At 39.6% G+C, this 27,865-nt stretch overlaps 1 protein-coding gene across 4 annotated transcripts in view; it reads left to right on the forward strand.

Moving 5' to 3' along the window:
* The window catches only part of NOL4 (nucleolar protein 4), a 194,056-nt gene that overhangs the window by 22,504 nt on the left and 143,687 nt on the right, over window positions 1–27,865 (forward strand). For all 4 annotated transcript variants that reach the window (XM_074146342.1, XM_074146343.1, XM_074146344.1 and 1 more), the window contains exons 2-4: window positions 13,376–13,525; window positions 23,808–23,919; window positions 24,430–24,542. In XM_074146342.1, coding sequence (XP_074002443.1) covers window positions 13,376–13,525; window positions 23,808–23,919; window positions 24,430–24,542 — 375 coding nt within the window. The remainder of the gene's footprint in view (window positions 1–13,375; window positions 13,526–23,807; window positions 23,920–24,429; window positions 24,543–27,865) is intronic.

The raw sequence follows: 27,865 nt of genomic DNA on the forward strand, positions 1-27,865 counted from the left end.
ATTATGGTTTTGCTACAGTTTGAATGCAGTAGTTTAAGATATTGGGAGACAGAGCACCAAATTCTGGTGAACCTGATGAATAATATAGTCATTATACTGTATTTAAGACATATTTGAATTCTAATGCTATGTTTCTACTTCCTCTTCTGGTAAACAGCTGATAAATTTAAAACTTTATTCTTTTTATATAAAAAGAGAAAGTGCAAGTAAGGATATTTACTCAAAGAAAAAAATGTTAATATAGTGCTTGGTTCGTGTTTTGAGCACAGAATTGTACTAATAATTACAAACATTTGTATAGTTTGCATATTAACTGCTGCAGATATGAAAGAATAATCATGAACTTCAATTATACAGAGCAGACTATTTCATCTACGTCTTTCCTTTTCTTTCATCAACTGTGCTTTACGTATACTAATATTACCATGAGAAGCAATACTGTATGGTAGTAAATTCATGGGCATGCCTAGATTAAGTCAGAGACTTGCAAACATCTGATTAATAGGGAGTCTTCAACTTGCAAATATTCCGATTTCCAGTCTTCTGTCATGCATCAGATATTGGGTAAATCTGGTTACCTACTTATTCAAAACACCTATTTTTGCAGTACTGTTGAGGAAATAATGTTTTCCTTCGTTATTTGACTATTTCTTTAATTCTGTTTAAAAAAGGAAAGGGATGGTGGACAGAATCATTAGTGATCAGAACTAGGGTGTACCTCTTTTATATAAAAAAAATGAAGAAGCTGATATTTATAAAAATTAAGAAGGCGAATTTGCCCAATATAGCAGCATTTGCAAAGTCAGTGTTGTAATTACTGTTGTTTTGAACTGTCTGCTGTTAAGGGCATGCTCCAGATTTGATGCAGGAAATGTTCTGAGTAGAATCCGTGTGACTGAAGATCTAACTCATTTCTACCAGGAATTTACAGTCTAGACATCTACGTCCATTTCAGTTTCAAAGACACATAATAAAGGAAAATAGGTTCAGTCACTTTCCTATTTTATAATTAGTGATACATGTGCATTTTAGATAAGACTGCAAAACATTTAAAAGGAAATTCATGGAGGCATATCTTTTAAGTATAGGCCTTCAAAGAAGGGGACCGCTATGCAGTACAGGTCTGAACGAAGGACACAACAAGGATGGACCTATTGAATTTCATTGCCAGTGACAGAACAGACACAGATTTTGATTCCCAGCCCTCAGATGAGTGGTGGTGCCTGAGCATGCCTGAGAGAACATGCACAGAGTCCCTGTGGAAATTGCTAACCATAAATCTGTTTAAGCCCTGAAAAAAAGTGTTTGGACTGCATGAGGAGCTGCAGATAGACTGAGAGAGGAGCAAGGGGGAGAAAAAGTAAGAAGTAGTGGGGAAAATGCATTTTATCTTACTGCTTCTGTAAGAAGAACCAATATCACTCCCACAAACAGTAGAGTATTCTCACTGCTTTCAGAAGGGCATTAAGTAACCCAGGAATGACTTATGTTCTTATAGTGCTTATTGAAAGAATCATAGAATCATAGAATGGTTTAGGTTGGAAGGGACCTTAAAGTCATCATCGAGTTCCAACCCCCCTGCCATGGGCAGAGACACCTCCCACTAGACCAGGTTGCTCAAAGCCCCATCCAGCCTGGCCTTGAACACCTCCAGGGATGGGACATCCACAAGTTCTCTGGGCAACCTGTTCCAGTGTCTCACCACCCTCCTAGAAAGAAAGGTTGATAGTTTATTTAGAAAAAAACTGAGTCTACTAGGCTTCAAAGAAGTTTGGGAGACTGTTTTAAATGGATGTATTCTCAGGGCAAATAGAGTTTGGTGGGCTTTCATGAAAGTTCATCGTGTGTAACACTGGCGAGTGTTTTCTATCACATGAACAGCTTCAATATAATATTTGATGCAAAATTATTTTCCTTCTAAAGGAGATTACTAAAAAGATTTATAAAGGCTCCCCTTTTCAATCACTGCCACATTTTTGTCTTAGATTTTTTTTTTAGTGTGTATTTCATTTACATCACCGTAGCAAAAATTAATTGGTGAGGTGAAACTGTAGACCAGTGTTGAAAATTTCTCCTAAGCGAAGTCTGGCTAATATTGACTTCAGTGTACAGTAGCAGCATGTTTGTGCTGAATGGTGATATGAACTCTCCATCTGCAGATGTCAGCCGCCTAACTATCACGCTGGTCAGGACTGAACATATGGTTGAACAGTGTTTTTCAAAACTTGGTTCTGCTGGCAAGGATTGGCCTCTTCATGCTGTGGACTTTGTTTACGGTTGGGGAAGGGAGGAAGAAGAAAAGGAGAAAAAATTAGTCTAAATCATCTATCTGCGACAGTGCTTGCTCATAGAAACACAGGTTTTTGCATCTGGCACTTATTCTTACCTAGGTGACCCAGCAGAGAAGTGCTGTTGTAGGAGTGGAAAAAAAAAATTAGGGAAATGTAATTTAATTAAAGAAAAAGCCAACTGATAAGTTGTTAAAGAGCCCCACATAAGTCTGCTGGGGTAATTTCATTCTGTAAAACCTGATCCATGCACACACACACATATTAACAAAAATAATACAAAACTCCCAATATTCTTTATTTACCAACTAATTCGGTTTAATGATACTTTTGAGTGCACAAGCGCTTTGCCAACTCTGAGACAGGATCAAAACACCTAGAGTTTTTAATGTATTTTTGGAAGGATAACTTTTGCACCCCTCATAATGAATTCTCCTGAAGAACATGGTTAGATATGGTTCATGGCATTTGCTGGCTACACCAGAAACTTATTGTCAATATCTGACATGACATTTGCTGCTTCTGTTTCCAGATACGGTGGAGAGATTGTGTATCCAATGTTTTGTTTGATATTTCTAGGTACTATGTTGCTTCATCTGAGAACAGGCGCTAATTCTCCCTACAGTTCCTACTTTGCTTGCGTTCATCGACCATCAGGGCTGTAACACCGCTACGGCTAAAGCTGCCTGCAGGCAGAAGTCAGTGTGCCAAGCAGAGACCCATGCATTCAGTTTGGCACTAGTCTGACCACTGAGTCCCCAGTGGCCTCTGTCCCTGGCCAGGTAACGTTACTTCTGCGATTACAGTGAGCCCCTTCGTAATCTCTGCCCGTTTGTCCTTGCAGAAATCTAGAGGGACCTCCATTAGAGGCTGTTAGTTTACACTGCAGGAATACTTAGTCTCGGAAGTATCTCTTAGCTCCCTGCAGCAAACAGCTTTCTTCCAGCGTGGGGAGAATAATGGTAATGTGGTCAGAGAAGCAGGCCACGTGTGGAGCATGGAGTGCTCTGCAGACTCCCGTCCCCCTTGGCACTGGAGCTGGGGACAGTTGTTGTTACTCTGCGCTTTGCCTTTCCAAGCCAGGCTGCTGAACCAGCGCCTGGGTTGTATCAGCACCAAGGTTTTGTATGGGTGATGCAAAGCCACTAATGCTTTCTCATCTGTCCCTACCATAAGCTGCCTGTACGGCACCAGTGCAGCTTAAAATCCAATCCGCAGTCTTTACTGATGCCGCTAATGAGGTTACCAATTAATGGCACCTAATGGTCTGTTGTAGCAGTGGTTTTGGTGATGGAGACAGCTGTCCTCTGGGAACTGTGCTGAGACCTTGAGCTCGTTTTGTATAAGCAAGAGAACAGCTGTTGCCGAAACATGGATGGGAGAGACGAGGTCACACATTTTGTCTCCCTGCCACCCCAGGGCTGTTCCTTGCAGTAGGCGGGAGGGGGAAGGTGGAAGCAACTTTAAGGGACAAAAGCCCTTGCTGGACCTGGACCCAGAGGTCTAGACAGAAAACACTATATCCCATTAGCAGTCTTCTGATCTGTCTTGTTCCCCTGACTTTTTGAAGTATTTTACCAATTAACTAGCATTTTGAGGCAATTTGTTATTTTTTTAGAAGTTTTGCCACTGAGCTGTGTTGATCTGTGGTGTGGTATCTTCCTAGCACCTGATTGCAGTATGTAACTCTTGGCACTTGCATATCATGTTATTTATTTAAAAAGCTCCCCCTGTGAACACCCTTGCATCAGAAGCTTATGAGTATTTGAAATATGATGTTAAAATATACATTTATTTTCACAGGGAGCACTTTGGGGTGATGAGTTCTCATTATTTAAGCTTCACTTTAGTGTTAGGTTACTTTTACACTTTTAGGTTAGGCATACAGTAGTTGCATTTCATCAGTCTGAAAAAAGGTGGCATTATAGATCTACATTGCATTCCCCTAGTGCTTGAATACCTGTAAAGTATAGCACACTTTAAAAATATCATTGTGTAATTGTTCATTTTTGGAACATGACAGGAATGTTGAGAGTTAACATTTAGGTAGTAGCTTGCCCATTTCTTTTTTGCTGAGTGGATGGCAATACCAGATATTATAATTTAGAAAAAAACCCCAAACAGGTCCACTCTAGGATTCACACCTATTCATTTTAAAATCCCCTACAGTCAAAAATATTTGAAGACAATCAGTTGTTTTATCCTGGTAACCGTAAGCAAATTGGTTCATGCTCACCAAAGTACTATATAGCTACGAAGAACTGTGTATTTTGAGATGAAGGTAAAACTCAATTTTGTATGTGTTGTCATGCTAGTAACTTTTAGAAACAAAGTTTCATGGAAATTAACGTACAGCGTGCTAAGCTGTCAGAGTGGGGAGCTGAAATCCATTCCCTTCAAAATACCAGGAGTAGCTGACCCTTCCAGATTACCTGTGAGATTGAAAAGGCAGTTCCCCTGCTAAGCATTTAGCTTGGCGTTGCAATCTTCTCTGGAAAAGTCTTGCAGTAACTGTTTACAGCTTGGCAGTTAGAATTAGCTTCTAAAATGTAGGGAAAGACATGAAAAAGATTTTTAAGGGAATGTCATTTCAGTGTTTGTACACTTGGTGGTCACTTGTGCTTCACTGAGTTGTTATCCTTCTATTTTTTGGCTTAGCCTGATAGTGTGTTTACAATTTTTTGAACAATTGAAGAAATCTCTACACAGAAAGATTACCACTAGCCTCAGAATGGCTTCTTTGAACCCCTTTTGGTGTCCTTGTTAGGAGAAATCTTATTTTACAGCTATCCTAATACTTACCTCTATGTTCAGTTTTAGTTTCAGTAAAAGAATAACATGTTACTTTATTGGAATGAATTTTCACACACTTTCATCCTGTTTCATGGTAGAGCTGAAGTCTTGGCAGATTTTTAAGCTTAAAAACTGCAACTCTGTAGTATCACACAATTACAGAAAATTCTGGTAGAAGTTCCTTGTATCTAGCTGATTCCTCTAATGAGTCTTCGAGAAGGAATAAATGCATTAAAACTTTGACCCTGAATGTGAGCTTAAACAAAAACTTCAGTTAAATTTGACTATGTTACACTTCTCCTCTGTTCAGTTAGTCCTTGATGTCCTAGCTGGGTTTATTAGCTCTCAGCTACTTACAAAACAGTGAGTTTGAAGTAGGCAAGTGAAGTGTGCTGGATATTTCCAGAACTGTAGAGAATATTTTCCAAAAAATAGTCTTCAAAGTCAAAACTTAATTATTTCTAATAGAAAACTAACCCACTGTAAAAGAGACAGCATCCTTCAGGGAAGAGGAAATAATACAATCTGGTTATCAAAAAAAAAAAAAAAAGAAAAGAAACAATTGTAGTGCTTCTCTTTTAAAATATAGAGTTCTGAATAAACTGTTCAGAAGTGACCTAAGATCAGAAATTATTTTCTGATATTGATGAAGATTTTTAAAAATGAAGAATTCATTGGTAAAATATAGTTAGTTCAAATTGATGACAAAAAAAATTGCAGTTTGCTGAATTCATTTTATTTTTGCGTGTGTGTGTTAGAAATTGACCAAAATTGTTCACTTTTGCAATGCAAACTGCCATCTCCCCACAGGTGTTCTTCCTCTCTCTCTGTCCAATTCTAGCTTTGGTTTAATTGGAATTGTCCCATACTTTTCACTGAATATGATGCATTTAATGCCTGGATTAATTGCTGCTATATTAAGTATACAACCTCAACGTACTTTTGTAGACAGAATACAGCATTAATTTGTTTTCTCTCACAAAAAAACCCAACAAACAAACCCCAAATAAAAGCAAAAAAAAAAATCCAGCTTTAATAATACTGTGCATCTAATGATGAAAGCATCAGGTGTGGTTTTAACAGGCTAAGTAGGCAGGAATTTGCCGGAGAGGGGGGGAGTAATGTGGGAAATTTGGTCTCCGTGTCAGAATAGGTGTTCATTCAGCTTCTTTCTGCTCTCCCCAGTCATACATGTGTCCCCGAGCTAGATATTTAAGTATCTTCCTCATCGGTTTGCATAATGTTCACCACAATGTGCAGGTGTGAGAAATCCCATCTCATTTCTTACTAAGGAAGCCATGGCTGCATCTGCACTGGCATTTTAGTTTGGAAAAGGAATGTGCCTTTGAAACAAAGCTCCTAACCACGCTCGCTGTGCTTGTTTCACACTGCAGTGGGTTTATCAGTGCAGGGACTGGATTCCTTTCAGTAAAAGAAAACTGGCATTTGTTCCAGGTATGCACTTACTGGATTGCAACCAGAAGTGGGTGTCCAGTGTGGGGGACCAGGTTAGAGCTACCCTGAAACAGGTACAGTGTGGAATCAGCTCCTGGGTATATCAGCTGCTTTGCTCTACAGATCTGCTGCTCCTGCGCTGCCCCACTTGCTCTCGTAGATACAGCCCATGGTGTTTGATTAGCCTGCGGCAACAGACTTCACAAATAGTAAAATGTGGCCTGCATTGTGACCCGTTTTTGTTCAGAATGGTTGTGTAAATGTTTAAGCACTAAGGAAAAAAAAAATCAGGTGTTAGCGCACGGAGGGAAAACAGTATTCAGACCTCAGTTAAGAAGTAACTCTTAATAAGAGTAAACTGCAGCCAGGGCTTTGCCTGTTCTTTACTTCTCACCGGGGTCTTCTCTGCAATTCCTTCAGGGCTGAGTGCATTTCATCTTGAGGCAGCTTTTTGAAATTGTCTCTTGCCTTCCATATCCATGCTTATTTTTGGCAGGAGACACAAGAGTTCATAGACATGTTCTGCATTTAATTTCTAAGCTGTTCTCCTGCACTAGCACTGATAGTAACAGGTCTGGCTGTCCATCCACACTTCTGAAGAAAGATGAAAAAGAAAAGTTTCTGCCCTTCTTCAATATGGAAAGAGCTTTAAATATTTATCTCAGAGAACACTGGCCAGGTTATTATCCTGTTCATGTCAAAGGGACCTCTGAAGGTACCTTGTCTATCATGAAATAATTTCATAGCCCTTTTACTAAACTTCAAGGAAAGAAAGGTGGCAGAACTTCCCTTTACAGTTTGGCAAGTTGGGTTTCACAACCCATTATCTCTAATTAATTTAATAGAGCTAGTGATTCACACCAGATGATGGCCTCACCTGAAATGACTCAGTAAGATAGTCCTTTTAGGTGGGATCTTTTAAGCTTATATGGCAGTCAGCATTCACCCCTTATTGTCTGTGGACAGAGATTTTGGTTTGGTGCTTTCCCGTCATCTGGACTGCTCCAAGAGATAAAGGTGAAAGAGATTTCTGCTCAGTATTGATTTGGTCTCTCTTATCTTTCCTGGGTCTCTTGAACTCCCTCATTGAGACAGTCAGAGGACTTTTTCTTACCTACAGCTTTCATAAAATCCCCAAATGTTGTATCCGTTGTTTAGTTTTAGTCTTTCATCTCAAATGGCATATTAATTTGCCATTTTACTTCACTTTATTCTCTTTATTTTCATTAATTAGTTTGACTTATTGTTGCCATGTCCCAGCTTACTGGTTTAGTCTTTGTAGGGTTTATTGCTCTAAAGGTTCCAGAGAGAAGACTTGAGAGCTGGAAATGGTTCTGGCGTGCATCTGCTTTAACATTACTCTGATTTTTCATGTCTCCATCTGCTGGTAAAAGATGAGATTTGCTGTTCAAACATCATACAATGAGTAACAGAAACTATAAATTTCAAATAATAAATACTCCTTTCACTGTTATAGATACTTTCAGTTAGGAACTGGATAGAAATGCTAGTTTTATTTATTTTTAGGCTGCTTAATAGTTATAAAATCCTGATAACCTGTGATCTGTTGTGGGTTGGTAGTGCACTGAGAAGAATGAATTAAATATTCAAATGGATGTACTAATAACCTGGGAGTTCAAACCGGTGTGCTGATGAAACTAGATTTGTTCATTTCTATGGGAGTAAGAGACATTATAAAATGGCCATCCCTCTTTAAAAATACTAATATTTTTCCAGTTACTGAGCAAACAGATAAAGGAGATGATGTATAATGGGATTTTTCAATCTGGTTGTTTATTTTATCTTATTTCTGCAGAAAGGTATATAAGGCTCATGCTATATGTAAACTACCACAGGTTCCTCCTAACAGTTAAAATACAAAAGGAGTGAAACACCTCCACACAATCATGTCAGGAGCTCCTTATGCAAAAGCTAAAAAGGCAGGGTTTTATAAGCAAAACTTTTTGTAAGGATATAGTTCATTCAAAGCACAGTGTTTCAGTCAGCATAAGACTTTGCTTCCCGATCAGTGGAAATGCATCTTCGAGACCGCAAAAAGCGATAGTAGTCAGCAGAGCCATGGTGATAACAGTGTGCTTTAACTCTGCTGTCGTCTGAGCTGGTATAGGTCAGAAAAATGTTAAACATTGTATTTCTGCATTCAAAGCAGTCTTACGTTTATATTTGATTTATGGTATGTAATGAAATACTTAGGTTGATTGTTATTTCCATCTATTCCTAATGTTTTGTAGAGGCTTCTGGCTTTGATGCTTTTACAACAGTTTTTTATAGACCTGAACATTTTCTATAAAACCACCAATCAAGACTTTACTTTTATTTTCTATTTCATTCTATCATGTATTTATAGGAATATTTTTCAAATACTGTAAAGATGCTGATAGTTATTCTTGAAGCAAGATGGTGTTTTATGAGACCAATTTCCCCCTAGAAATTTCAAGATAAGATAGTGTAGGTATTCTCAAGCAAGGACTTCCAAGCACTTTTGTTTCAGTGGCTTTAATTTTAAAGGTATGTATTAAATTTTGTTCTGCTCTGCAAAGTAACTGTAAAAATGACAGCCTTTCATTTAACAGATCTTTTTGCTGTCCAGACTAAGAGTTTTATCTGTTCACTTCACTGGCAAACTTTTTTCCGTTCTTTACTCCCACTAGGCCTGCAGGTTCCTCCTCAATGGAAGAGACTGACTTCTCCTCAAGCATCCTTGTTCAAAGGGATCCTTAGCACTTTCTGAGAAGCACATAACTCTGTAGAAGTCATTTCTCTATTCTTTGTGTAGATATCTAAAAACAAACAAACAAACGACTTTAATCTCAGAGTGCAAATGGAATTTGCAGGACTGAAAATGAAAAGAAACATCTATTTATTTGTGTGCTAAGAACATAGGGAGAACACTGAATAAACATAAAAACAAGAGTAAACAGAAAACTCTGCCATGTAAAGAGGAAAATTGAGTAACTTCTCACTGGTAGAGGTTGAAACCACTCTAGCAGCTCTAACGAATTGTATTTTGGCATTACCCATCATGCTGCTGGCCAGAGAGGAATGAGACAACTGGCTTAGGATAGGGGCATACCTCAGTGATGGATGAAGCTCAGCCTAAAAGATTTAAGAGTCTAAGTCCAATTTTTGAAGTGAAACATTCAGTGAGGCTTCCATTCCTAAGTCATTTTTGAAAGTGGGGCTTGGACTCTTGCCATGACGAATGAAAGTCCTGAAAATACCTCAGTGATTTATAAATATCCTCCTTGCTATTCCAGAGTTGTTAGTACCCAAGTCACTTTGAAAATGGCATTTAAGCTTCTCAGTTGTAGAGCTATCAAGAAGGAACTCAATTAATATCTAGTCTATCCAAGATGGGATTTACTCAGACTGTCCCTGACAACTATTTGTCTAACCTGGTCTCAAAATCCTCCCGTGACAGAGATGTCACAGCTTCCCCAGGCGAACTATTACTGTGCTTGACTATCCACATGAATAATAAGTTTTTCCTAATGTCTAGTGTAAATCTCCTGTGCTGTGGTTTAAGCTTATTACTTGTCCTGTCCCTTGTGGACATTTCATAGCCTTTCAGACATCTGAATAGCATATCACGTATTCCCTCATTCGTGTCTTTTTAGCCTTAGTTCAGGTTAAAAAAATGTCCCCTTAGGCACTGTGAAATTTTTTACCCAGAGCCAGCTTATAAAGTAGAGCTGCTTTGTTAATGCCTTTATCGAATAGCAATTTCAGGATAAAAGTGTAGTGTAATGGTATATGGCAGGAAAGCCTGATGCAACTGCATCCACTTCAGAGTCTTTATGGTTTAAATGGAGATTTGGGGTTGTATCAGTTTCCCCGCTTTGTACCTATTGGATGTCAGTGTTGGGTTATCAAAAGTCTCAGTAAGCAGTTACCTTATTCAAGTTACTCGTCTGGCGTGTTGCTTCTGGAGTTAAGGCTTACATCTCCGCACAGCATTGCGTGTTGCCAGATGGACTGAACAGCTTACCCACAGCAACTCGGCACCTTCTGCAGCACTGCAGGGTTTCTGAAACAAGGTCTATCTTATTGCCTGATACAGCACCAAGCAGAATGAAGCCTGGCCTAGTCGTTGTCCAGGCCCCACCGGTTAAAGTTATGATGTTACAAGTACTGAAGATAAATAATAGTGTCTTCCCCTGAAGCAGTTTTGGCTCAATGTAAAGCATTTTTCCCTATCCTTTTTCACTGACAGAATTTTGAAAGTTTGTATTCATTTTCTGGTACTTCATTTAGGAGACACGACAGAGTTTGTGCAGAGTTTGCTTCCTTGTATTTTTGGAAGTAGTAGCAATGCTTGCTGTTTCGTTCAGCTAGATGGAGAAATGCAACTTCAAGAGAACACCCACATCACGCCTGCCTACCTTTGGGTGTCAGTATCCGGGGAGAGGGTTAGGAGGACCATTCAAAAAGAGCACTACACACTGTGGCCACCAAAAGCAGCAGAATGAGGTTTTTTTTTGTTGACTTTCTTCTTTGGATGTATTCCTAATGTTTGCACGTGTCAGCTCTGCTGAGGTGGCATCTCAGGTTTTAAATTAATATGGTTGTAATGCATTTCTCTTTAATTAAAAAAGAGAGCTCCCCCGTAGGAAATTTCCTAAAACAAAACTCATTAGTAATAAACAGATTAAATCTTTATCAGTTAATCAACACTATAAACTTCTGAGTGTTTGGAGAGCGGCATGAGATAACACTGTCGTCATAATAAGAGTGTTTGAAATCATCAGGGATCCCACCGTGCTGTTTGGGTGGTGAGAAAATAATGATTGAAGATGAGGCCCCCTACAAGGCTCACGTGTGAATTCCCCTGAAGATTAAAGCTGCAAAGATCTGGATTTTATGTTGGCCCATCTCTACAGATTTTTTTTTTTTTTTAATAGTGGTGGGCAATACTAAGCAAATTCTTAACGACGCTGATACCGGAACCTGTCACAGGGCCACAAATTTTTTGAGCTGGGGATAAGTGAAATTTTAGGAACTGTTCATGGGGTGAGAACTTCTCTGCCTTCCCAGAGCATTTGTTGCCAGCTGATCTCTCTGAGGCTTTAACTGTGGTGGAGACCGCATTGCAAATTCCTTACCTTCCTCCACCCTGAATCCTCAGCACAGTCACTTCTGTCAGGACTATGCCAATCCTCTCATCATGCATGTGAGGGCGTTCTGCTCTGGTCCAGCTGCCTGCTGTGCAGATGGAAGGGACAATGTAGCTTTGGGCAGGGACCTCTTTGGAGAAGGCTGGGGAGAGACCGGGGCCTAACGGAGCGGGACAAGACAAAACGTGTATGGCTGGTAGCATATTAACAACTCCTAACCCAATATAATATGGAGTCATGCACATTTAGAAAGTTATGCTATAGAGGCACTGACATTTCCTCCATCACTGCTGGGAATGTGTCAGAGCTCCTCTGTGTCACCCTGGGGGGTTCTTTGGAGCCATTGGGATAATTTGGGTTCTTTTCATGAACTCTATGAAAAATAAGAGTAAGTGAGCTGGAATAAAAATAGGGGCAGTGAGAAAAATAAATCATGTTTGTCCACATCCGGCAGACTTACTGGAATGGGTTAGCAAGAAGTTATGAGCAGAGGGATGGCAACTGGGAGTCATATGTAACTATTGCCTTTTCGTTTCTCATCTTTGGTCTTCATTTGGTCACTGCAGCAATAATTGCACATGTTTTGTCACAAAAAGGTCAATGTAAATCAGGGTTTTTTTTGTGTCATGAATTACAGCAGCAGTAACAGTATTATCAAACGTGTTAAGTTTGGAACACACTTACTGCTTAAAAGACATGGTTGAAGGTTAGGTGACACTGCTTACTCCAGAGGTCTAAATCAAATGCTGTGTTGGAGTACAAGTGAATTGGCCATTGTTGTTTTATTCTTTATAAATTTATGTTGTATTACAAAACACAGCCTGCTTGATAGATTCCTGCCCTGGAAAAACAGTCCCAGTTCCTGCTCCTTACTGAGAATCGAATCCATAGAAAGCTGATAAAAAACCATATGGATGGTCCTATTTAAAAGGTTTGGATTGAACTACACTAATTAATTTCAGAGACATTGGGGACTGTTTCTCCTTAGAAGTTTTTAGCTACCATGGCATTATCACGTTTGAAAATCAGATGGTAGGTGTCCTCACTTTTCTGTCACTTGTTCCAACCAGATGTCTGTGTGCAAAAATCACAAATTTTAAAAGTATCCCTTTCTTTTCCTCATATTGTGATATGTCTTTGTGGAGTATATTTTCAAGCAGGTTTTGCAGAGGTAAATTGTTTGTAACAACTTCCTTTGTATTCATAATTACAGTCAGCTCTGTCACCTGTGAATTAAAACCTTTTATTAAATACCTTTATGAAGTGCTAGGTACAGATTTACTGGGAGGGGAATGCGAGGATAAAAGAGCTATTGCGTTCTTATTAACAGCATAATGCATTTCTGTGCCATGTGTTTGGGACTGTGTCTGCCTTTGAATCTTGTTTGTGCATTTGGATAAAGAAACACAGATATTTTTGTTCCTTTTTTTTTTTTTTAAATACTGGAGTGAAAGATCCCTTTCTATTGAGAGACCACATGCCGTGGGTTGGCAAAATGGACTGCTTGCAAGGGTCCATATGATCGGCCTGATCATACAGCTTTCCTACAATACTGTTTCTGTTGTTCACAGGGTGGGTGACCTTCAGGTCTCAGTGGAAGGGTCTTTAATTTCCTGCTAAAAAGGAGAATGCGTCCCATGATTATCATATTTATCTATTCATCCCGTCCTCCTTACTTTTTCTTCTATCTTTTTTTCTTTTCAGGATGGAGTAGGTGTAGATGAGAAGCTGTCTTTACGGCGGGTAGCCGTGGTAGAAGATTTCTTTGACATTATCTATTCCATGCATGTTGAAACTGGGCCTAATGGAGAACAAATCAGGAAACATGCTGGACAGAAGAGAACATATAAAGCAGTAAGTAGAAAAAAAAAAAAACAACCAACGAACCAACTAAAAGTGAACGCCATTCTGTAAAAGTATGAATGATTTGGGTTTAGTCACATGGCATGCAATTTGTGTTTTTTCCAGCAGAATTAGTACTGCAACCCTGCCCTCAAATTTATTTCGGACATCTTTCAATAATGCATGAAAAGCTTGCAGATGCCTATCACACATTTTCTGTGTGATAAGGACCAGATCCATTGACTTCAGTAGAGATTTTCTCATTGGTACAAGCAAAAGATGTACTCTTTCGATAATGGTTTGACAATTTCTCTAATAACTCTGTATTAATTAATTTTTATTAAATGGATGAAGTCTTAAAGAAGACTTAGAAAGTATTGCCACAACATATGCTGTACTTTGGCATATGAATGAACTTGCCTTGTAGTTTGTTGCTGCAGACTAAGTATAGTTAATGGTTTAATAGTATGAAAACTTGTCAATATACTAAATTCAAAGGCTGGAAAGCTACTAGGTACAATCAGAGAAGTATTGAGAGGGGAGCTCTCACACCTGCATAAACTGGCTGAGTAGAGGGAAATGATTATTTCTAAGATTTTTAATTGCAGGTTGTTGCTTGAGCTAACCAGTTCAGCCACTGCTTTAAAATAGCTATAAATACCTTTTGTGGTTAGTGGCACAAACATAACACTTTCTTTTCTTACTGAGAACTAATGAAACTTTTACTGCACTTTCCCAAGGTGCTTAAAATGTATGTGCTTTCCTGGCTTTGGATGGCCAAATTTCCATGTGCCGGGCTGTAGTAGCACCAGGCACACTCAGCAGTTGATCCTGATCTGCCTGCCCAGCTGTTTCCAGCTGCTGAAGCACTGGGGACTCCCCCAGGGTGGCAGGGCAGGGGGTCACAGCCAGGGCCTGTCCCACCACCCTGGTCAGGGCACAGGGCATCTGGGCCATCTCTCCCCATGGTCCCAGCGAGATAGGGTTGGCGGGGGGCTGCGCAGAGGACCCTGAGGTGGCCTGTCACCCTGAACACGGTGTTCTTCACCTTAAAAACAACCTGTAGTTGTGTCAGCCATTTTTTGTCAGAGGTCACCAAAATGAGGGGTAACTCCAGGTTTCTGATACCCACACCTTCAGTTTTAGTCAAAAGAAATAGCTATTTTTCCATTTGGGTTTTTTGGGGCTTTTTGGTTTTCTTTTTTTTTTTTTTTTTTTGGATATATATCTTTACTATGTATCTATGAATCCCTCCACAGATATTTTATTTATAGGCTATTTCAGATGGCTTGTTGTGGGATAAGCTCTTGGCAAAATTTCTTATAATTCGTTCCTGGTGGTATTGACCTTGAGATAGATATACAGAGAAAGACACCGGTCATCTGGGTATGCTTTTGTAAGGCTTGGAGTGGTATTTCAGGGTGAACAAACATAAAATGTCTAAATTAATTTTCATCTGTCACTCTGGCCATTTTGATACTTGGTCTTCTCTTTTAGAAAGCATTAGAAAAGTAATTTTTTCATTGACCTTTCTTTTCGTATTTTGTTTTACTTCAGTAAGCTGTTCAAAGGTATAGGTCACAAACTTTGTAGAACAATATGCAAGTATAAGGAATGCTGCCAACTTTACTTGCCAGTAAATACAATACTTCAAGTCATCATTCTACAAATACATGCCAAGTATGATATTTACTACCGTAAGAATCCCATGATTCCGGGTCAGATAAGAAATTTGTTTATTGTGAACAGCAGGAAAGACAACTCGTGTCTCTTCTGTGAGGAGAACTATTTGTGCGGATTCAATAGTCCACACAGTAGTTTCATCTGATGTCAACTTTTATTGCAAATAATACCTGATCTTATTATGTCATTAAGTGCACAGGATAAGGATGCCCAAATGTGAGTTTGTGTCATTTCCAGAGTCTGCAATATTTGTGCATTCATTTAATTGCATGTTAGTTTATTAAGGGCATTGAATTGTATTTCACAAGGATAGGATTCACATATGTAATTTTTAAAGACTACCATAGATTAGAAAAAGGAAAAAAGACTCCAGAACAAACTAATATCAACTCTTGCCCTCTAACCCAACATGAGAATTAGGTTAAGTAAACAGGCCTCAAACTCTAACAGACTAACTGGGGAAATGCATGCTCTATTACTGGACATGTCTGTGAAAATACCTTCACTAAAACTGATGAGCTGTGGTGTTGATCTGTTCCAGCAAGCCACTCAGTATCTATCTGTCTCCTCTGTGGCACAGCAGGAGTAAAGAGGTAGCATCTTCAGTAACTGTCTCACAAAACATTATACCCTAAAAGCTTTATAAATCAAACTGAAGTACTTTGGTGGGGTTTAATTTTATTAAGTGAATTGGGAACAAGATTAATTTAGTCTTGTTTCTTTATTTACATGTCAAAAGTGAATCATCCTTGAGATCTGTGAATGTATTTATCATGCATAAGTATTCACCACGTAATTTGAGTGAAGAGAAGGAAAGCCCAGACTGTATGCTACAACTGCTATTTGTTATTCGTAATTCCTGGCATGTGTTGATCACATTGCTTCTGCTCTCTAACCGATAACCAAAACATTTTAACAGAGAAATGACGGAGAGAAAACCACCACAATTTTTGTACAAAATTACTAAACTTCTGAAATTCTTAAGTATTGTCATGGATTTTCAGTACTTGAGTATTTCTAAAAATTTAATGGCACAGCCCTAAGAATTGCAGCATATTGATTTAAGTAATTAATTTGCTTATGTATGTGTCTGTCTCTATTTTCAATAGTGAACCTGCTCCACTCAAAATTTTGAATAGCACTCAAGCATGATTAGAAGGGTAATGAAACTGTCAAAGGTGACTTAATTCACTACTGTTTGCATTTATATGGAGTAATAAACTTGGAATAGATAGGGTATTTTCAGTTTTTGATAGAGTCACCCCAGATGCTGGAGTGCTGAAATACATTAGTGTGTCTCTCTGAAAGCATGTTCAGAACAGCTTACAAACTCAATTAGTGAACCTGTAATCTGCACTCACTTGTTTATGTTAACTGTGTGGAAATGAATGGCATTTTTACAACTTATTTCTGTGGGACTTCCTACAACGGTGCTGCACAGGAAGATAAATAGGATGTGGTGCTTCGTACCTCTAAAAGAGCTGTGTGTTGGAAGGGACCCTTTATATTTTAATTGGGGCAGCTATGTACCAAACTCAAACTCTAGGGTTTCTTGGCACAAACCCTATAGATTATTCAAGATTTCAGTTTAGAATATGGTCCATTTCCTTCTTTTCTGCACACTAACAAATGAGAAGGGAATTGTACAAAATCTGTGTAGATGATGTGGGAGAGTAACCTTGAAAATATGCAAAAAAAGTGAGCTTCTCATTTTACTGGCAGGTTTTGTGCTCATTTCAAGTGCCCTACTTGTGTACAATACAAGATTGATGGGCTGTGTTCCTTGCCAGCATAAATGTAGGTAGACCTACACCAGCAAAAAACACCAAAAAGACCTGACATTATATATAAAGTGAAACCAAGATCTTCAAATGATATCCAAAGTACACCAGACTGAAGGAATATTAATATGATTTTTATAATATCAGCTACTTCCCCAGTTCTGAGGGAAGTTTGCAAACAGGGAAAATGTCGAGGGCCTTGATAATTCCCTCACAAAAGCAGGATATGTGACACAAGGCCTGTCCGAGACAATTGTGCGGCAGGGGCACAGGGGATTAGAAAGGTGCGGAAGGTGAAAAAATCATGTTCCTTGGTGACAAGGAAAATAGTGATGCCAAAGGAATTGGTTAAGCAGTCAGGAGAAAGTACCGAGCATCTTTGTAGGGGTGACTCTGCCAGCACTCACTGCTACAGCTCAGTGTCCTAGAGGAGATGCATTACTTTGGGAAAGTACTTTTCACTCTCTGTCCTAAAGGACTTACTTTGTATAGGAGAACTATGGTGTCAAAGTGGAGACGGGGACGCATGGGAGAGAAGCGTTCAGGAAAAAAATCCATCTGGTGTATTGGCAAAGGCATGCAACAAGTGCATAGCGGGCTTTTTGTGCCTTTGTAGAACTGCTTTTCTTGATTTAAACTATTCAGCTGTGTCTAAAACTTGAATTCAAGTGCTGAGGGGTATAGCAGAGGTGGGAGCAGCTGGGAAAAGTTGTGGCTACAGTAGAAGCATAATGCAACAGGCTCAAGCTGTTAGGACAACTCCTTGTGATTCAGTGCAAACCAGGAAAAAAAATAGCCTTATTACATTTTTCAAGAAACTCAAATGGTCTGTGACGAGGCTGAAGATGGAAAACATCTCTGCCTCCTCTCAAGCCCAGCTATGGGTACAGGTAGGCTAGATTTAGTGATCAAGCCCTATACTTCAGACTAGATTTTATTTTCTTTACTTTCTTTAATATTCTTTAAAAAAGATGTTAGATTTTCATTCATTTACACAATAGAGTAAATGTCTCATCTTTGTATGTTATATCTGGACAAAGTTTCTTGTAACTAAGTGCATCATCTACCTGAGAACTGTTTGTGTAAGTCTTGTAGCCACATTAAGCACCTTAAATTCTATGTGCATATTCTACTTGAATATATTTTTCTGTGAAGGATGATCTATTATCTGCCTGTTGAGCCTGCGTAGCCACTGTGCAAAGCCTTGAAATGTTACAGCAGTGAACTTGGGTTGTGAGTGAGGGCTGCAATGTCTGAGCAGGAGAAATGGGTCAGTTAATAAAACTCCCAACCCATGAATGAAAAAAGAGCACTGGGCTGATGAGCTGGAAGAGAAGCAGGCTTGTAAAACATGGGGGAGATATTGATGTGTCAAGGGAAAGTAGCTTGAGGCAAGACTCTGTTCAGATAGGTACTACATAAATATATAACATCTGAGGCATAACAGGAGTCTTACAGGTGTGGGGCAGTATTTGGGGTCCTGTGCTTCATCCAGCTGTTGCAGTAATGAATGTTTCTTGATTTGGTGTCAGGCTGTTGAGTACCCTCCCTCTTTCCTGTCACCCTTACAGAAACCTTCCCCAGATTGTGGAACACAGTGTGACTCTTCCCCTCCCAAAACAGAAATGTGCTTGCAAGTTCCCTCTGAGCATCACAGTGAACATGTTTTCCTCAGGGAAGAATTTTTTGACAGGTTGTACTGTGAAATAACATAATTTCCTTCCAGTACAGCTTCCCTGATCTAACAGGGTTAAAGCAGGTCTGGGGTCTGGCTGATTTCCCTCCAAGGCAGACTTTGTCCTTGGGGAAGCAAAAGAATATGAGGTTTGTGCAGGGCCTTAACATGCTAAAATCCTTGCATCCACACTGTTCCTGTGTGCACAGCAAAACAGCCAAGCGCTTTTACTCTATGGACTTGTTCTTGCTTCTTGCAAAGGGCGAGTGTTGAGTGTCCTGGCAGTGATCCCGCTAACAGGTGCTCCCCATCGCTTCCCTCACAGAAAGCGGCTTCTGCTACGCAGGGAAGGAAGGGAAAGGATCTGTGAAATGCAAGTTTAGCACGAGAGGGAACAGCGTTTTCCCCAGTATAGCAGGGTAGTGAGCTCTTGATAAAACTCCCAGCAGTAATATAGCTGCTTTCCTATATCAGCCTTCTATTCTGACCTCTTGTTGAGGAAAGGAGAGGACTTTCCTTGGCTGGCTTGCCCTCCTGTCATCAAGAAACCAATTTCTGCCACCTGGTTTGATGGCTGTGGTCCCAGGACAGATTACTATCTTCACTCTCTCTCCTCATCTCTCTCTCTCTCTCTCCTCTTGGAAGTCGTCTTTGGATCATCTTCCCCTCCTTTACCCTCCTTAATTAAAAAAATATGCACACAACAACAACAACAACAAAATCTCTATTCTGACACATCGTATCTTCCAGACTACACATACATCCTCCATGTTAATTCTTTAGGGGTTAATAAGTTCACTTGCAAAATTTCACTCCCTCTCCTCACACTTGTCTTTCCTGCTCTGCCATATGTGTCCTAAAATCTGCCTTTCAGTTTAGAGTTTGTTAATTTTCTAAATAAAAATGAAGCTCTAAAGTCTACATCATCACCACATACTGCACTTAAATCATCTGAATGTTGGAGAACATAAAGGAGAGACTTTGCCCATTTTCTCTGCCTGCAATGATGTGGTAGGAATGCAATATGCTTCTCATGGACAATTAGGGCATGCATCACTTAGCTCCACTTTAAATCAGATTACATACTCTGGATTACATACTGGATTACTTGCCTCCTAGTAGTTGTGCTCTTCATGGGATCCAGTAAACAGCATTTAGGTCAATTATAGGTCTAGAAGGCCTCTGTTGTTGGGTGATGTTTTGGATGGGCTGATAAATGTCAAAATCTCTTATATCATAGACTTTTTGTGAATGATGAAATAAGATCATAAAAGTTTTGTCTCTGAAGCCAATTGTTAAAATGAAATATGTGCAGGTGAACGTGGACTGTATTGTTAGGAAATGTTTGCTGCTTATCCAGTAGCTTCTGAGGCTAAACCAAACCCTGGATGATTCTTGCACTTTTTGCTTAATGCTCCAGATATCTAGTTTCTTCTTCATATATTTTTTCCCTTTGCAATGTAAAAGGCATTCAGCTGTAACAGCTATAACTAGTACACAGTACCTAAACACCAACCTGCTAGAATCTGCTTATTTTCTGATTTGTCCGTGATACAGAATACATCCAGATGCAAGATAACACATTTCTACAGAAGCAACAGAAGGTATACTAATGTGCAGTAAAACTACTAGTAAGAATAAGGAACCCCATGAGGATACTTCTAAAGCTTCATATTTGAAAAAAGCATACTTATAATTTTTTTTTTAAGCAATCCCAGTAATTTTATCAATATGGTAAATCAACACTGATTTTCCTTTGATTGATGCAGGCATGTACATGAGCAGTTTCTTGTAAGTCATGCCAAAAATGTGCTGGTTTGCATTGTCACTGTGTGGATGTAAATAATGCAATACCCGTAACTTCATTTTTCTGGCTTTATTTTTTTCTTAAAATACAGAAAAGTATGTGTGTGGTTTTTTTTTTTTTTTTTTGTGTGTGGAATTGAAATGAACCAATATTTTATTGCAGCACATCACTGTATGAGATGGTCTGGCTATATTTTTTGTTAGCTAACGGCCTTGAGAAAAGAGGTAGGAGCAGGGCTGCTGAAGGCAGTGAGAATATACAGCGTCAGTGAGGACTGCGTCATTATTGCTTTCTTTCAGATAGAATAAAGGACAGAAACAATTTTTCCTGATGAAGTCAGACCGCTGTCTATGGTATTTCTATATAGTTATTTAGAAAGTGTCATAAGCCTCCAGGTTGTGCTCTGTAATACTTACATGAGAAAGCCAACTCCATGAACTACATCAGCCCAACCTTGTGCACAAGCTGGTGAACTCTACTGAGGGGTGAAATACAGGATTTTGTGTTCAGCCTTGTGCTAATTTGGTTAGAGAGCCTCCCAGCTACAGCTGGTGCTAAGCCAGCGGGTTTGGAGCATGGCCAGAGTGAGCAAGCGGCTATCTGCATCTTGTAAAGTAGATAGGCCCTTCTTTACTGAGAGGCAAACAGGAGTCTGCACGGTTGGTGAAAACTGGTGTTATTTAGGGAAGGGCATCCTTAAAACTGTGTTGCAGTGGGAGGCTGGAGACACAAGCATCTGCTATGTGGACAAATTTAGTTCTAAAACCCAGTTCCCTTATAGTCAGTGGAGCATACCTATCAAATCTGGGCCTTAGCTCACTTGCTTTCCATGGAGAATGTTCATCTTGTTTGAGCAGAACTGGAATTTTGACAGAGATGCTTGATTAGAATAAATGGATCATTCCTATCAAATACAGACAACTAATGAATCCATGGGTAAGCTCCATTAATTTCAATATAGTGCTCAATGTGTTAAATGTTATGAGAGAGAGGTTGCTGCGTTTGTGCATTTACCAATTTTCTTAGTGCTAAATTGTAGCTGGTTTAAGTTCTTTTTTTAGATTCCATAAAGCATAAGTATAACCAGTGTTTCTATATTTAGAAGGGTAAATAAGCATCTGTTCTGTGGTATAAAAACAGGAAAAATAATCTGAAAATATTTTTTGGTAGGATCTCCCATTCAAAAGTGACTTCATTTAGTGCCTTCATTTTCAGGCCCAGAGAAAATCTTTGCCAAGTTTCATCACGGAACAAATTTTGCATTTATACTTATCCCCTTCTCCCCCTCACTCCTCCCCAATAAGATTCCTGTTATATAAGAAAACAACAACAATAAACAGCCCAAACAGAAATACCATAAACAGAATGGTATAATTTGTGTTCTTATTTTACAAAGCATCATTTCCATGTGTTTTCATTACTCATGTCACATCAACAGACACTAATTTAAACACTATCTATTTTGCAAATTACTGTCACTGATAAATTTGGACCATGGAGTTTTAGGAAATGTGAGTTTCAACACAGGTTAAGCAGGTAACAATCCAAGGAGAGTGTAAGAGAGTGAAAAATGTCCATTCCTCTTCCTCTTAGCACCCTTGTGAGGAGCACAAATGATTTGCACAGTATGTTATCCCATTTACGTCCAGTTGAAGAAAGTTATATTCTCCTTGTATCTGCATTTTCATACACCCGACCTCCATCCTTCTGCACTTCCTACAGAGACTTGTATCAACATACTGCTTGATATCAACTCCTGCTGTAGGTTTTACAATAAGGGAATACAAGCAGATGTCGGTTGAGTCTTCTTTTAATCTCTGTTGCTGGCACTTTGTCTTTCTTTGGGAATTATCTCCATTGCAACACAATCACCTTGGTTGGGAAAAGAAGGGCTAGAGGCTCCTTATAACACTTACACTGTTATTCTGTGTACATACATCAACATATATAATGAATCACAGAAAAGCTGTGGCTTTGCCTGGTAATGTCTTGAAAACATCCAAGTCTAGAGATTCTTCCACCCATCTGGAAAACCTGCTCCAGTACACTAGCCTTCTAGAGAAAGAGTTTTTCCTGATGTCCAGTTTGAACATCCCAAGCTGCAGTTGGTGGCTGTTGTCCCTGGTTATACCCTCTGAAGAGTTTCTTGCCATAGTTTTTGTAACTCCCCATCAGGCAGTGGCAGGCTGCAATTAGATCTCTCCCTACCTCATAACATACTCTGTCACATGAAAAAAATCCAGCCTCAATCCTAAGCCTTTCCTTCAAGTCACCTGCTTTGGGCTCCAGCCGCTGTGGCAGTCTGCCACAGAGCCCTGTCCTCCTTCTTAGCAGCCTTCTTGAACTGTGGAGGGACAAACCAGACACATCATTCCAGTTGTTCTTACCAGCACTGTGTAGACAGGGGTAATAACTTTGCTTGATCTGCTGGCCATAGCTTAATGTAGCCACTATGAGATCTGCTTTATCTGTGATCAGAGAGTATGCAGTTGGCTCATTTTCAGCTTGGCACTGACCATCGCCTCCAGGTCCTTTTCAGCAAGGCAAATATGTCTATAAAGATAGATGCATCCTTGGGGGGGTGGGGGGAATGCAATCTTTAAAACCAGCAGTAACTGCTTCCTTCTCTCCCTTTTCAAAAAAGAAAAGATCCCTTTGACACCTACTTGCAAGTATGTGGTTGTGAAGAATGGTAATGATGTTGAAAGGAGGAAACAACCAAAATCTGTTGTTTCAAGGTATCTCCAGGTGAAGCAGTCTCCAAAATCAAGTGACTCCTCAATTCTATAACAGTTAGCAAAAATAACTTATTTACCCTGTAGTAAGCTTTCCAAGAATACTTTCCCAAAACATTCAAATACAAAGTTAAACTATCAAGGAGACTGTCATCACTGCTAATGCACCGAGTCCTGTATCCGTCTACGTATTATTACAATAAAAACAAATAGAGCACATAAGCCTAGCATTTTCTTTTTTTTTTTTTTTGATATTGATTATAAGAAAAAGGTCGCTTTTCGACTTGTTTTAGAAACATCCCTCAGTGGGATACCTATTATGTATGCATCTTTGTGCTGCAAGGAAATAGAAAAAAACCTGTAAACAGAAAACAAAACCCCTTCTGATTAAATGAAATTTTGTTCAATATCAACTATTATTAGCCATTATTTGGTAAGTAGGCAGATTGGATAGATGTTTCTTGAAATCCTACATAGAATGCCGAACATGATTTCATTGTGCTTTCTGGCATTATAAGATAATGTGCCTTATTTGAAAATATAATGATCAGTTCTGTTAAATCATGTTCAATCAGCTTATACAATAACACCAATATTTTGTTATTCATTTCAGATTTCAGAGACCTATGCCTTCCTACCGAGAGAAGCGGTGACACGATTTCTAATGAGCTGCTCAGAGTGCCAGAAAAGAATGCATTTAAACCCAGACGGAGCGGATCATAAAGGTAGTTTTAGTGTCAAATAGTAGAATGTAAAGTCATTTTATTCCTAATACCCATTTGTATTTTTCTAGCTTAAGTGAGGGTTCATAAAAATGTGGTACACTGGAACAGTTCAATAAGTCAGATCATCTCTTTTACTTAAGCTGGAAGGTAGTGAATCTTCTGCTTTTGCTTAAGGATGGAGTGTAATACAATATGCACCCTCCATAGAAAGATGATTTTATCTGGAGGAAATAATTTGTTTTGCTACAGAACTGTTTATATAGGGGCTTAAACATAAGGAATAGATAGGTTGCGTGTGCTATAGTCATTAGAGTAGAAGAACCTGCAACTTTTTAGGGTGGGAACTTGATTTTCATTTTTCTTTGGGAGACTTCCATCTGTATAGCCAACAAACAATTGAAAATGCCAAAGTTAGAACTAAATGACATAACTGCTTGACTTTGACTGCAGAGTAGATTCAAGTAGCCTCCACAATTAACATGTAATGCATAATAAATATTTTTATTGCAGATAATGGAAAACCTCCAACTTTGGTGACCAGTATGATTGATTACAACATGCCAATTACTATGGCTTATATGAAACACATGAAGCTGCAGCTACTAAATTCACAGCAAGATGAGGTAAAACCTGAAATCTTTTAAGTTTGTTTTTCTGTTCTCCTGTGTTCTTTGGTGCTTGTCTTTGTGGTAGCCAGGAAACTGAACTGAAGATGATTGTTGATCCCATCTTTATAATTTTGTGGTTAAAATAGTAAGTCTGAAACCAAACCAAGGCTGTTTGCAAGTAATCAAGTTGAGAGAAAATGTCATGATTTACCACCCTTCCGTGGTTGGAGGTAATATGCTGTACTGCTTCAAATTACCTGAAGGTGCCCTTTTACTGTCTGGACCAGCAGAAAGGGTAATAGGGGCATATGTTCACCCGAGACTTGTGCTGTGCTCAGAAGTGATTTTCATTGTCTACTTCTAGAATGCAATACCATCAACAGCTGAAATGAATGGCATGGTGTTCTCAAGGTTAGCAGGCAGGATACAATACATTTTAGTGAGATAGATGGAAGCCCTGGCAACATCAGTTGAAATCTTTAAGGCAAAAAGCTTGGTAAATAAGAGTAGGGGTTCCTTCTGAAACTTTGAATGAAAAAAAACCCAACAAACCAAACCAACAAAAATTCAAAACAACAACAACAACAAAAAAACAGAAAAGAAAAGGAAGAGAAGTAGGCTGAGAATTAAGCTTCTTCAGAGAGATTTGGGGTTCAGCTGAATTGTATTTATTTCTTTATTTCAAAAATTATTTTCTTTCTGTGATTTATTCAGAGCTTTTCCAGGTCTTAACAAGTGCTTCATCAATTGGATGGCAGCTACCAAATTATTTGTAATAAACTCATTTTGCTAGAAATGTGTTCATTTACCATTTGAGCTGCCAAATAGTTAGAAGTCCAGCTATGTGCTAGCCAAAAAGCAGTCCTGCATGCTGTGCCCTTCTGCCTGAGTACAAGATATTTTTTAATAAAGAAAGCCTTCATAAACGGTCTTAGCAGCTGGATTATGTCAAAGACCCTGACTGACTCCTGACTTCTGTGGAGTCAGGTTTGGTTTCATAATAAGTAGATATGGGGTGTTGGTGAAGGTTTATGAATTATTCAACACCCCATAGAATGAGGATTTCATCACTCTTCTAGAAATATCAGCATCCTTTTTTCACTTTTGCCTTCTTTTAAATTGTGGAGGGTGTGGGGAGAGACCCCCAACTCAAAAGTCATAGATTCATAGATTGGTCCAGGCCGGAAGGGACCTCCAAAGGTCATCTAGTCTGACCTCCCCACAGTCAGCAGGGACACCCCCAACTAGACCAGGTTGCCCAGGGCCTCGTCGAGCTTCACCTTGAATATCTCAAGGGAAGGGGCCTCAACCACCTCCCTGGGCAACCTGTTCCAGTGTTCCACCACCCTCATGGTAAAGAACTTTTTCCTAATATCCAATCTAAATCTCCCCTTCTCCAGCTTAAAGCCATTGCCCCTCGTCCTGTCACTGCAGGCCTTTGTAAACAGACCCTTCCCAGCCTTCCTGTAGGCCCCCCTCAGGTACTGGAAGGCCGCTATGAGTCCTTCATCCTCAAATACAACCTAGTCATCTTTCTCTCCTATTGAATCTCCCCTCTGTGTGTTGCCCCTTTTCAGGAATCTGGCAGCAGGGTTTCAAGCAGCAGGAGAGAATAGGCTTTATCCGTGCACTAGCATCAGGAATTAAAGGACTCCTTGTTTATTCTACTTCTTCCCTTTAAGAATTTCTCCTCCTACAACAGGGGCAAGCACTCATGCTGGATCAGGGCCACCTGCCACATGCCTCTACAGCCTGAATTTTTAGGTGTAGTCTTTCTGGTCTGATGACTGAAATTTGCGTTTAACCAGTTTTTAATCTAGATGAACCAGTGGAGATGATATAGTGGCAGCAGGAAGCACCATTGCTTGGTATCTCCCTGCCCAGCTTGGTTTTGCAGCTCTAATGTTACTGTGTATTAAATGTTTGTAGCACTGCATTTATGAAGATAAAAGTGATTTTGGACAGGTTTTGGTACTAATGTCTTTGTCAGGGCAGAGTGGACACAAGGAAAGTTCTCAAGATAGTCTTTACATCTTTTCCCAGGGCAGAGTTTTGCTAAGAATTTCTTTTTCCTTTGGGCTATACATTTGTTGCACTGAGAGCAAAATGGCAATGAAAATGGTGTAGTGCAAAACAGGAAGATTTTTGGTGCATGCATTCAAATTATTCAATGCACTTAAAAAACATGCTTGGGTTTGTAGGAAGGCTCTCTTTCCAAGGTTTCATCAATGGTGTCTGTATTCTTGTGGAGGGGTGGAATTGAGAGAGGAGTAAACTTGGATCCCACAACTAGCAGGCACAGTGACTGAAAAATTCTTAATTCTCTCATCGTCAGTTGATCATTTTTAAACTGAGGCCATCATTGAGAGGGAATCAGACTGCATCTAAGAGGAGAGCTCATCACTGTGTGGGAGTTTACAGCTGTGCTGCAACTGATACAAAGATACCAGCAGCTCCCAGCACTTCTCCCTGTGACTGTGTATCTGCCCAGATTCCGATAAATGTTTACACAGTTTGGGGAGAGTTTGAGGTGGAGATGTTCCACAGTGTGCTGTAGGCAAACACAGGCTACCCATGTGTGTTGTTTTATGCCTATGCACGCGTTGGATAGCCAAAGCTCCCTTTCTGGGAGCCCATACAGATTGCCTAACCTCAGAATTGGAAAATGTAAGCTACTGCTTGCTGGTTCCTGCAGGATTCAATGAGAAATACCACTGTGCCTTAACAGAGGCACAGTATTCCAGAAGGTCTGGAGGAGTCTGTGTTCTGATCTTGCTCTTTGAATAAGCAGCGCGTTTTTTCCCTAAACCTCAGAAGCAGGTTGGCGTGTGCCTCAGCCCCAACTGTCTGGGCAGGAGGCTACTGGCTACCACAGTTCTTGTGTGAGAGCAGTGCTTGGGTATTTGCTGCTGCTGCAGCTGGGGTGCTCCCGCCTTACCTGGGCAAGGCAGGCAGGTACCCGCTAGAAAAGTCCTCACTCTTCCATGTAGTTTTTTACAAAACTTTGAGAACAAGGTATGTTTGTTTTATTATTTGTCGTTGCCCTGGTGTGGCAGCGCAGAACAGCATTGCCTTGTGTGTTGTCCCACTCTCACTCCTGAATGGCATTTGGCAGTACTTCATCCCAGTTTAACAAGAGTCGTGATTGCAGGGAACTTACCTTTTGAAAATGAGAGAAATGCCCGTGCAAGCGAGAAACATCATTGACACCCAAGAGAGGAGTAGATTTAAGCACTAAGCACTCAGAAAGAAGAAAGCAGCTATATTAGTATCTGTAGAAACCAGTTCATAACAAGTACACAGCAAATCATATTCTAAAGATGGCTATTTTACTAGGT

This window comes from Numenius arquata, chromosome 4 (genome assembly GCF_964106895.1).
Source record: "Numenius arquata chromosome 4, bNumArq3.hap1.1, whole genome shotgun sequence".
NCBI lineage: Eukaryota > Metazoa > Chordata > Aves > Charadriiformes > Scolopacidae > Numenius > Numenius arquata.